The sequence below is a fragment of the Alternaria rosae genome (genome assembly GCF_020736505.1).
Source record: "Alternaria rosae strain MPI-PUGE-AT-0040 chromosome Unknown BKA58scaffold_1, whole genome shotgun sequence".
Lineage (NCBI taxonomy): Eukaryota > Fungi > Ascomycota > Dothideomycetes > Pleosporales > Pleosporaceae > Alternaria > Alternaria rosae.
In genome coordinates, this window is record NW_025763570.1 from 4859544 (window position 1) to 4870694 (window position 11151).

The 11151-nt window shown below is 52.9% G+C and overlaps 6 protein-coding genes across 6 annotated transcripts; 3 read left to right on the plus strand and 3 right to left on the minus strand.

Moving 5' to 3' along the window:
- Positions 1-192: 192 nt before the first annotated feature.
- On the minus strand, positions 193-1449 carry BKA58DRAFT_374560 (uncharacterized protein). Its single transcript, XM_046169339.1, has 3 exons — positions 1289-1449; positions 964-1233; positions 193-908 (listed from the first exon to the last, which is right to left on the minus strand). The coding sequence occupies exons 2-3, from the start codon at positions 1192-1194 to the stop codon at positions 246-248; spliced, it is 894 nt and encodes a 297-aa protein (XP_046032035.1). The 5' UTR covers positions 1195-1233; positions 1289-1449; the 3' UTR covers positions 193-245.
- A 122-nt stretch (positions 1450-1571) lies between these two features.
- On the plus strand, positions 1572-2980 carry BKA58DRAFT_31266 (spermidine synthase). Its single transcript, XM_046167393.1, has 4 exons — positions 1572-1759; positions 1826-2006; positions 2058-2446; positions 2544-2980. Exons 1-4 carry the CDS (start codon positions 1729-1731, stop codon positions 2819-2821), a joined length of 879 nt encoding a protein of 292 aa, XP_046032036.1. The 5' UTR covers positions 1572-1728; the 3' UTR covers positions 2822-2980.
- Positions 2981-4210: 1230 nt separating this feature from the next.
- On the plus strand, positions 4211-6590 carry BKA58DRAFT_31282 (ATP-NAD kinase-like domain-containing protein). The gene has a single exon (XM_046167403.1). The coding sequence runs from the start codon at positions 4512-4514 to the stop codon at positions 6453-6455; it is 1944 nt and encodes a 647-aa protein (XP_046032037.1). The 5' UTR covers positions 4211-4511; the 3' UTR covers positions 6456-6590.
- Positions 6591-7409: 819 nt separating this feature from the next.
- On the plus strand, positions 7410-7906 carry BKA58DRAFT_397363 (uncharacterized protein; the record flags this gene model as incomplete). Its single annotated transcript, XM_046171420.1, has 2 exons — positions 7410-7416; positions 7470-7906. The coding sequence occupies 2 exons, from the start codon at positions 7410-7412 to the stop codon at positions 7904-7906; spliced, it is 444 nt and encodes a 147-aa protein (XP_046032038.1).
- BKA58DRAFT_31352 (uncharacterized protein) lies at positions 7837-8841 on the minus strand. The gene has a single exon (XM_046167434.1). The coding sequence runs from the start codon at positions 8732-8734 to the stop codon at positions 8057-8059; it is 678 nt and encodes a 225-aa protein (XP_046032039.1). The 5' UTR covers positions 8735-8841; the 3' UTR covers positions 7837-8056.
- A 580-nt stretch (positions 8842-9421) lies between these two features.
- Positions 9422-10819, minus strand: BKA58DRAFT_374567 (3-hydroxyacyl-CoA dehyrogenase). Its single transcript, XM_046169340.1, has 4 exons — positions 10390-10819; positions 10258-10333; positions 9824-10205; positions 9422-9767 (listed from the first exon to the last, which is right to left on the minus strand). Exons 1-4 carry the CDS (start codon positions 10569-10571, stop codon positions 9442-9444), a joined length of 966 nt encoding a protein of 321 aa, XP_046032040.1. The 5' UTR covers positions 10572-10819; the 3' UTR covers positions 9422-9441.
- Positions 10820-11151: the final 332 nt, after the last annotated feature.

The following is an 11151-nucleotide window of genomic DNA, read 5'->3' on the forward strand; positions in this document are numbered from 1 at the left end:
GAAGTGGCTTTAGTGGGTGAGCGACGGGAAGATTTGGTATCAATGGGCTTTGGATTGGAGATGCAATGGTGTTGAAGCCAGATTGAGTTTGGCCTGTTTGCTCGGACCCTGGATGGCGCTCATTGGTTGCTGCTCCGCAATCCCCATGTGGCAGCCACGATCATGTCAACAGAGACTGAATCAGAAACGTATGTGGGCTAATGATTGCATCTATCAATACCGAATATTACCCCTACAGAAAATTCCTACACCCGACGGACAGTAAAGGTCATGAATCTTGTACCCGGAGGCACAAGCTTCGTCTTCATCCTCTTGGATAGATCTTCTTGACCAAGTACAGCTTCAGCCTTCCATTCCGTTCCAGTCTCTTCCCCAACCTGCTTCCACATCCCCGCCCAGGATTCTGGGTTGTGCCAAAAAGCGCTCTTCTCTTTCATAAGGTGTGCGAAGCTACCGGCTTCAGGCCTGCCACCCTGTCTTCCAACGATGAGGCTGCCAGGCACTGGCTTCAACAGCTGAACAACGCGCTTAGCAGCTTTAACCTGATCGTCCAAGTCGAACAGGTGGAAGAATGAGGCGGCATTGATGATGTCGATCTTACCGTCTACCTGCTTCAGCTCGGAGTCGGCGTCGAAGATGTCGGCTTCCATGAATTGTGTCTGCAGAGTTGACTTGTCGAGAAATAGATCATAGCCAAAGCCCCAGAAGTCTGTTTTGACATCGGAAGCGAACGTGTTTTCGGAGGAGGCGTCGTTGTGGACCAGTTTGCGGATGTCCTGGCCCATACAGCATCCAAGGTCAAGGAATTGCTCCCCGTTCTTGATGCGACCGAGAACTTCTTGGTAGGCCGGGTTCTTCTCAATGGAGAAGTTCAGAAAACCCCAGTTTCCCAGGCAGGGATACGGAAACTGCAAAGTTGTTAGTACAGCTGCGCTTTTGTTGCGTACGGTAGACTAGACTCACTACTGAGAATGCTTCATCTCTCACACGTTTGATATGCGTGACGATGTCCGCTGGTGGTACCTTGCTGTACTTTTCAAACAGATCTCGCGTTTCCGGACTTGGCTCTTCGAGTTCCTTCGTGTACCATGGTAGTAGCTCAGGATTCCTCACATATGCCTTGGTCGCGACAACTTGCTCTACTCTGCTGCGCTCCTCCTGGGCTGGGTCTTGCACTGGGGCGACTTCGGTCATATTTGGGCTGATTCTGAGTGATGCCCAGTGGTAACAAATCTACGCGTTGATCTCATTATGAGCGTTGCGTCCCAGCTCTTTATGTCCTTCCTACCTGCAGTCTACAGCCATTTACGTGTTAGCATGAACTTTGGAAGGCTACGGCCGCCCTCGTTGTCAGCACTGCCTTAGCCACCCTCTACATCAACTCGGTGTCGCATCCGCGTCGTCTGCCCGCGAAAATCACGCAAAGAAAGGACGTGGGATGGCAAACATGAAGCGCAGACCTGAGATGGAGATAATGCTACCCAATATAGATGCCTGGCGGCTGGACCTTCCCGGGATGATGGTGGGGGATGGCGGGGCAGGTACGGCGCGCGCGACCAGTGACGTGCATAGGCCTAGAAAATTGTGCCCAACGCAAACACCAGGAAAAACTCCGCCAACCTGAAGGTCCCCATATATATCCGGCGACAGCTCTGTCAATCTTCTGTTTACTTCCGTAGATCACGTCCATCACTCTATAATCCCCTTTCCACCTACAAATCCTTCAATATGCCTGCCATTGAACACCCTACCATCAAGGGTAAGTTAAGTCGACTTTTCAACAGTCATATAACTATATCCTTTCAGTTGCTGACATTCGGTGCAGATGGCTGGTTCCGCGAGATCTCCGGCATGTGGCCCGGCCAGGCCATGACCCTCCAGGTCAAGGAGGTTCTTCACCACGAGAAGAGCAAGTACCAGGACGTCCTCATCTTCGAGTCGACCAACTACGGCACCGTCCTTGTCCTCGACAACGTCATCCAATGCACCGAGCGCGACGAGTTCTCGTACGTTACACCCCAATTGAAAGGCGCGGACAATGGTTGATAGTAGAGCAGATACCAGGAGATGATTACCCACCTGGCCATGAACGCCCACCCCAACCCCGAGAAGGTCTTGGTCATCGGCGGTGGTGACGGCGGTGTCCTCCGTGAGGTCGTCAAGCACGACTGCGTCAAGGAGGCCACCCTCTGCGACATCGACGAGGCTGTCATCCGTCTCTCCAAGCAATACCTCCCCGGCATGTCCGTCGGCTTCGAGCACCCCAAGACCACCACCATCGTCGGCGACGGCTTCAAGTTCCTCGAGGACAAGAAGGGCGAATTCGACGTCATCATCACCGACTCCAGCGACCCAGAGGGTCCCGCCGAGGCTCTCTTCCAGAAGTCCTACTTCGAGTTGCTCAACGGTGCGCTCCGTGAAGGCGGTGTCATTACCACCCAAGGTTGTAAGCCCTCTCCTAGTCCACTCAGTCTATGTCCACTTTTCGACCGCCATGCGCCGGAAAGGTGCTGCTTTGGTCAATGGCTAACATTCTTGTATAGCCGAGAACCAATGGCTTCACATGCCCCTCATTGTCAACCTCAAGAAGGCTTGCAAGGAGGTCTTCCCCAACGTCGAGTACGGCTACACCACCATCCCCACCTACCCCTCCGGCCAGATTGGCTTCATGGTCTGCAGCAAGGATGCCAACCGCGACCTCAAGAAGCCCCTTCGCAGCTGGTCTACCGAAGAGGAGGAGCAGCTTTGCAGGTACTACAGCAAGGAGATCCACGAGGCGGCTTTCGTTCTGCCCACCTTTGCTCGCAAGGCTCTCCAATAAGCGTATGGCTTGTCGAATTTCTTTTCGTTACGACCTCACTAGATACCACGATATGTGATGAATATCAAAAGACTGTAAAGTCATACCCAACGATACATCGATACTTTCGACTGCATACGCTCAGACATGCTTGTTTTGCTAACTACGAACATTCTACACCAAGCTGGCAAACTGACAGGCACAAGCGCCTGGTTACTTCTTGCGCTTCGGACCGCACCCCACATTGCCAGCGCACAACAATGCGTCCAGCTTCCAGGACATCGGCAGTTGAGGCTCTTGGACGCTTAGTGAGAAATCGTGCCTGGGCAGGCTGATATCATGCGCGAGTTTCAGCAACCAGCTTTAGCCCTGAGGCAAACACACAGTCGCTGGCCTATGAGTGGACAGAAACGATACAGAGACGGGTCCTGCAACCATGTCGGTAGCGGTTATGAGCCCACTTCACTCTGTGTTCCACGCGACATGTGCCGTACACGCTTGCCACATCTCAATTCCATGTCTTAGCCATGCGTGGCGTATGAGGTCTGTGGGCCATCGGTACTAACGGCAGCAATGTCATGCAATCCGCAATCGCCCGATAGACGTGTCAAGAGGTCTACATTTAGCGAGGAGTGAGCTGTCTCGCCTAAAACTCTCCTGTACCAGGTGAAGATTCGAAGCAACAGACTACTGTTGGACGCGGACTAGGCCATGTTGGGTTGTTTCGTCGTACAAATGATTTCGCTAGTACAGCCGACAGATGGCATAACTTGTGCGGCGATGCGATTCATACTGAATCACGATTACAATTCCCCTTGACCGTAGTACCCGCTGTGGCTTTGTAAACGAAGTGTGGATCAAACACGGAGGGTGTCGGTATGATCCGACAACTGAGACCCGTCCGTGAGCGAGCGCTTCTCGACCATGAACGCTCAGGGTCATCGAAGGATTCTGTCAATCCAGCGGTGTGGCCATACTGTGGAGCGTGCCTTGGAAGACAGGATGACAGGAACTTCTGGGCCGTTGTGATCTGTGTCAAGATCGCGGTTTGGGGTGAAGCGTCGTTCTATGTTTGGCAGATACTCCGGCGTGGACCCACGAGTTTGTGACACGCGCAGTGTCACAACGTTGCCGGCGGGCTAGCCGCTACAGATGGCGGGATCTTTGGTTTGAGGCTGGCGCATAGGATCGTGATGTGGCACTGCTCCAGAATAGCGGTGGCAGAGATGTCATCGAGACGGAGAGTGAATATAGTAGGTCTCACATCGTGCCTAATACCTGCCTCAAGCTGCACCACTGTCTTTCCCCCACCTGCGCCTTCGCTCTTTCGGCCACGACACCGTCGTGCACACTTCACGCATCCTCTTTTTTCTTCACTTTTACACGGTCGAGCCGGGCTCTTCCTTCAATATAATCTTTACTTCCACGGCGGGTTACACGCTCACCGTTAGCAGCCATCACATCCAACATTACGACTCGCGCCCATGCAGTAGTACGATCCCTCGCTTCCTTCTCTTCCTTTTCATTTTGCCTGGAGCATTTATTACCTTTGACCGAACTGTCTGGCTACGTTCATCTTTCGCTGTACATACTTCGCGTACATACTTTGCCGCCGCAACCGAATAACGACGCCGATTAATATCGCACTCGCCAACTAGCACACCAAGCGCGCTAGACCAGTGCTCGATCAGTAAGACAGAATCAAGCGACGATGTTATCGGCAACATACCAGAATGGGGAGCCGTTTAGTCCGGCCAAGGTTCATCCGCTCCTGTCCCCACAGGCGCCCAACTCAAGTTTCTCCGACCTTAACCCCGTCGATGCCGATGCCTCATTTAATAATCCCACCCGCCCAGAGTCTCCACAGCCTCCGCAGACCAGCGTCCACTGCCCCCAGGACGCGCCGTATAATGCGTCGGTAGTACCGCGAGAAATTGGCGGTACGCCCGCTGCAACACAACACCCAGCCAGTCTGACATCGGACGAATCCTCCCGCAACGACGACCCCACCACTATCACCAAGTCCTCGTCCATCGAGAATCTGTCTGTCCTGCCGCGCGTGCCCTCCTTTGGCGAGCACCGCATCCGGAAGCACCGCAAGAACGCCTGCTCCATCGATTCGGCCATCCCCCGCCAGACCATTCTCAAGGCGTTGCAGTCTCGGCCACCGCCCTCGTCGACGTCACAGTCCATGGACACCGCCATAATGGAGAGCGCAGGGAAGAGCGCGCGCTCAAAGAGCATCACGCACTCGCAACTCGCAAAGGCGCTCAACGAGCTGGAACTGCACTCGGCCGACCTTTCCGCCAGCAAGATGGCCGCGCTCGCATCACCATGCTTTTTCCACAAGAAGTTTGACAAGGCAGTGAACCTGGGAAAGGTCATGGAAGAGATGAACGATGCCGAGGACGACACGATATCGCATTCGAGGCTCGTGCAGACGGCGAACAGCGTCCGTGAGGTCTCTAAGCAGCTGCAGCGCCGTCCCATCAAGATGACGGTGCGCAATGTCATGATTGTCACCAAGGCCCGGGATAACAACCTTGTATACCTCACGCGCGAGCTGGCAGAATGGCTCATGACGACCTCGCGCTACGGCTCAGACGTGGGAGTGAACGTCTACGTAGATCACAAGCTGCGCAAGTCGAAGCGCTTCGACGCAGCCTCGCTGTTGGCCAAGGACAAGCGCTACGAGAACATGCTGCGCTGGTGGACACCAGATCTGTGCTGGGAAACCCCTGAGATCTTCGACCTTGTCCTTACTCTTGGTGGAGACGGCACCGTACTCTTCACCTCGTGGCTCTTCCAGCGCATCGTGCCGCCGATTCTATCCTTCTCACTCGGCAGCCTTGGTTTCCTCACCAACTTCGAGTTCGCACAGTACAGGCCCGCGCTCGACAAGATCATGTGCGAAACGGGTATGCGCGTGAACCTGCGCATGCGCTTCACATGCACCGTATACCGGTACCAGAAGAACGCGGCCGCCCAAGGCTCACCATCGCACATTGAAGCCGAGCAATTCGAGGTCCTCAACGAGCTCGTCATCGACCGCGGCCCATCGCCCTACGTCTCGAACCTCGAGCTCTACGGCGACAACAACCTGCTCACCGTAGTCCAAGCCGACGGCGTCATCTTCTCCACGCCCACGGGCTCAACCGCCTACTCGCTCTCCGCAGGCGGCTCGCTCGTGCACCCAGACATCCCCGCCATCCTCCTCACCCCAATCTGCCCGCACACCCTTTCCTTCCGCCCCATGCTCCTCAACGACAGCATGCTCCTCCGCATCGCGGTGCCCCTCAAGTCGCGCGCAACCGCCTACTGCGCCTTTGACGGCAAAGGCCGCGTCGAGCTCCGCCAGGGCGACCACGTCACCATCGCCGCTTCCCAGTACCCTTTCCCCACCGTCCTCTCCCAGCCCACCGAGTGGTTCGATAGCATCAGCCGCACGCTACGCTGGAACTCACGTGGCGCGACCCAGAAAGCGTGGGACGGCGACGAGGATGGCGAGGAGGCTGAAGAGGAAAAAGAACCGGATTTCGACATCGACTTTGATAATGACGACGTCGATCGCGATTCTGGATACAGTGCTGAGGGGAGCACGGTGGATGGGAGGGGGAGTCCGATGAGGAAGGGTGTGGTGCTGCCTTTCTTGTAGGCTTGCCATCCCCTTGCCTGCGAAAGAGGTGGATGTGTATATGACGTACAGGGGAGGTTTACCGTCTTCTTCCCACTGGTCATCCACTCACGCATCGTATTGCTGCTTGGGCGGGTCCCGGTGGTTTCTTTTTGGTTGTGTATATGATGGTCGTTGAGTAGACGTCACACGCATAAGCATGTTTCCCAGCATTATTTCATGTCATTCGCTTGCGTTGGTTTGTTGATGAGCGTATATTGCGAGAGCTATGATATCCTTAGAAAGCATGTAGATGGTAGTAGATAGTGGTAGTGATGGTGGTGATGAATGGAGAAGCGATTGGTTCGGCGACCTTTGCCTGCCTTCCGTTGGCTTTGATATGATCCTGTTCCTTTTGTCTGAAAGCTGCATCTACACGCCCGTCTGCCAACACGGCGCCTCAGCCCGTGTACATAGGTGGTATACGCACTCTTTCTCCGCAAACGCCTCTTTCCGTACACGATTACTGCTACCACAGCCTGTATGGAGGGATGGATTAGCGGTATCCAAGCCGGTTCCTTCCGATGTGTCAAGATTGGTGGAGTGTCTTCTCTGGAACCGTGGTATTACAACGGAAAACCGTAGAAGAACTAGATGACGATCACGACCGGATACTTATTATCTTGCTGCCTACATGGCATACATAAAAGCTTTTCAAACAACTCACGTAACTATAATATCCCCCGAGGTCGTCTTGGGCATCAGAACAACGCAGTCTCACCAAAATGTCGCTTCTTCGACCCATGATGCGCACACGCATCCTGAACGCCTCAAACCCACTTTCGCGGCAACTACGAGCGGTGTCTGCTGCAACGCCCGTCTCAAAACCCGTTGCAGAACGCATTACCCACAATTCAGCACTTCACTGCGCCACCTGCCCATTTGCAGCATACGAACGAGTCTAACTCAAGGCGCCTCTTACTGGAAAAGGAAGACATGTTCAGTCAGAAGACAAATTAGTCGAAGCGCTGGAAAAGTACTACCTCATACGCGCAGCCAATACGCCAACCGATTATTCCGGCGCCGACAGCGAGCAAAACTACAATGCCCGTACCCAAAGCCTCGAAGCCCACCGCCGCGCAAAAGTCGATATGATGAAAAACTCCATCATCAAGCAACTTGCCTTTCAGCAAAATACGACTGAGCGCAAGGCGCGACAGCATATTGTACAGAGTATGGTGAAGAATGATATCGATATGTTTGAAGGTGTACGCGGACGATTCCGGGAGCAGGCGCAGCGGCAGGAACGTCGGGAGAAGGGACGGCAAAAGAAAGAGCAGGGAGAAAATAAGAGCTACCAGAGAGAGCTTCTTGGGACGATCCTTGGTGTCTTACTTGGACAAGGTGTAGCTTTGGCTGCAATCGGGATATACTACTTGATCGAATTGCGGAGGAGCGAAGAGATGGAAGGTGGTGATTTGGATGTTGATTGAGAATGTTGAGGCATGAGAGTTGGTAGAGGCAGTGGTCGTGGTAGGACCAGTTGGTAGATTTGCATTAATACACTTCGCTCAAATAGAATTTGGTCCACTATAACTTCATTTTCTCTTTTCTACTCTTCTCCGGCACATAGACGGGGTCTCTTACTTCCGTTCATATGCATCCCATTGTGTTCCTGGCAATGCCTGCCTGAAGGTTTCCTCAAATGTGAATATATCCATCCAATTGTAAAAGTCTAAAACGGCTGTCGTTGGGATAGTAAACCATCCAAAGTATCGCTGCGGACCAACCCGGGGATTCTTTGGCACAGCAGCAACAGGGTCGTACTTCGCGTCCCCAACTTTCAGCAGATTGAGGTCAGGTTCTTGTAGCACTTGAGCATCCGCCACCAGGAAGATAGCGGTACCCCAGTTGTTACGCTGTAACCCCCTCATCGGTTGACCTCCATTTCCTTCCCGATAGACTTGCCGGACGTCTTCTATCGTCAATCCGTCTAAGGTGGTGGGAAGGGAACGTGCATCGAGTCGAAACCAATCCCTTGCTTTCGTGACAGCGTCAGGCTTGTTGTCCGCTTCCTTCAGTTTGGCGAGACCTTTTTCCACACCGTCGGTGATAATCTTGAGCAGCTTTACCCACTTCTCATCAGAGCCAGGGCCATAATATGTTCTGTAAATTGTGTAGCCCCAATGGTCCAGAAACTGTTCTAGAAACTGTTTTTTATCCTCTTCCGGCTGATTGTTCCAATCTTTAGGATACATGTGGAGCTGATCGACTCTTGGGTACGTGTACAGGTGGTCGACAAACTTCGTGATTTGTTCCATAGCGGCGGAAAAAATATAGACAAGGAGTGGCTTGGGTAGAGGTGTACGTATGAGTGAGCATTGGTAGGCGTACTTAGTGTTTTAGAACGGCTGCGCAGGCAGAGGCCAAGTAGTAAAAAAGGCGATTCGTCTGGCACAATAAGACGCTAGCATGAGGGGTATCCTTGCCGTTTCGCCTTTGGGTTAGAACCGGACGGGCGAGCTATGTGGCACGGTCGCTGCTGCCTGCGCAATTGCTATGTGGCCGGAAGGGCTTTGTAGTAGCAAAGACAACACCTAATGTACTATTAACTACACCCCCACTTTGTAGAAACAGGAAAACTTGCATACTTAAATATTCAGGTTAGTATAGGCTGGAATAGACGCAGTAGTAGTAGTGTGGCACGGTGAGCGAAGCTGATGTACCAGGCGACTACAGGCGTATGGCTGCGAAATTTGACGAATGCCACAGGTGACTGTGGGGCATATGGGGAACTTCTTGATGATCAATAAAGTGAGAAATATGTATGTGTGGGCATACGGGGACTTCTCAATGTTTAATAGAGTGAGAAATGTGCATACGAAGTCATGGACGTTGCTTGCTGTGTTGAGGTGGAGTGAGGTAAAAAGGGGGGACCTAGAAATTTACGAAAGCCCCAGACCTTATATGAACACTAGAAAACGTTGCGCTTGACAAAAATGGTACTCATGCTATGGGATCAATGGGATTAAAGCGCAATACCATGGAAGCTCGTACGCCTCGCGCCCTTGATCTTGAAGAACTTGACGAGGTCGTCATCCCGCTTTTGCTCGAGCTCTTGGACGTTTTTACCTTGAAGCTCGTCTGAAACGCTTGAACCCAAGGCATCAATGCTATCCTGTGACCAGTCGAACTTGTGCTCCTGCATATCCTCGACCCAGACTCGGCTTGCAGGTCCTAAATGCTCAAGAAGGTGTTTGAATCCCTCACTACCACCGCCCCCTCCCATTGCGTTCGCGAGGAATGGCCCAACCATGGCCCACCGAGGTCCCAGACTAGTAGTGATGCAAGCGTCTGGGCACCTGTGATTAGCAAATCGAGGAAGACATGGGGGAAAAAGAGGAGCTCACCAAGATCCTGGGCGGTGACTATTCCACGAGCCACTAGGCTGTATGCTTCATTACAAAGGGCAGCTTGAAGACGGTTGGCGACAAAACCGGGTACCTCGTCTTTGATGTGAACAGGACGACGTCCCACGGACTCGTAAAAGGCCATCGCATTTACGATGGCTGACGAACTTGTATTTGCATGCGGAACGACTTCCACAAGTGGCATGAGGTGAGGTGGGTTGAACGGGTGGCCAATGAGTACTCGTTCTGGGTGCTGACATTGGCTGATGAACTTTGAGCTTGGAATTCCTGAAGATGAAGAGGCGATGACAACATCTGGTCGAACAGCCGCGTCGATCTCGGCAAGAAGTTTTGTCTTGAGATCTGGCCTTTCGGGCGCATTCTATATCATCCTATCAGCTGGTGAACTTGCAGAGCAGACTCTATACACTCGCCTCTTGGACAAAATCCACGTCTTTGTAGTGTCTGCCTAGAGTCGCGCCTACAAACTCGTAGTTCGAAACAGAGGCGCTTGATAGAAAGTTAGAATCAGCTTGTGGCAGACATGAGTGTAGTGTCATAGTTACTTCTCATCGAGACCCATGATCTCCAACGCAGGCCAGATACTCTGCAGATAGGAGGCCAGCTTCTCCTCTGCGCCAGGTGCCGGATCTGCAACAATCACACGCAGACCATGAGCGAGGAAGAGGCCCGTCCATGATGCTCCTATCACGCCAGTGCCAACAATACCGACTGTACGAATGGACATATCTCAGAGACAACGGAGCCCTAAGACTGCGAAGAATGGTTGAAAAAATCTGTGAGGAACGATTGGATTTTTACTTGACGGGAGCCGTCGTCCCTTTAATGCGATCGCGGGAACTGAATCGACTTTGGTACGTATCGGCCGGGCTGTTGCATGGAGGTGTACATTCAGATGGTGTGCCTAGACGGTGAGGGCCGGGAAGCTGCAACTAGCATTAAAACAGGCCTTTCTTTTTCGCACGAAGTTCAACAGCGTCACCATAGTACATCCGCTTAGAAGATCTGCTGAGGAGTACTGCTTGCGAATGAGCTGCAACCAGTGTCGCATCGGATCTTCCCATGTCTCGCCCGAAAGGTCGGCCGAGTCTTGTTAGAGAGTCTACGACATTGCATGTTGCATCGTGCAAGGTTCGATCTACAAACATCATCATCACTTGATAGTGGAACAGATTGAACACCGTCCTAGCCAATCCATGGATGAGAGCCAATTGGCGGTGCCGAGGCAAGATGGGCCGTCAGCCAATGGGACGTTGAGCCAGAACTATAACCCAACCGAGGCCCAGGCTCTTCACGTGGTTCGATCG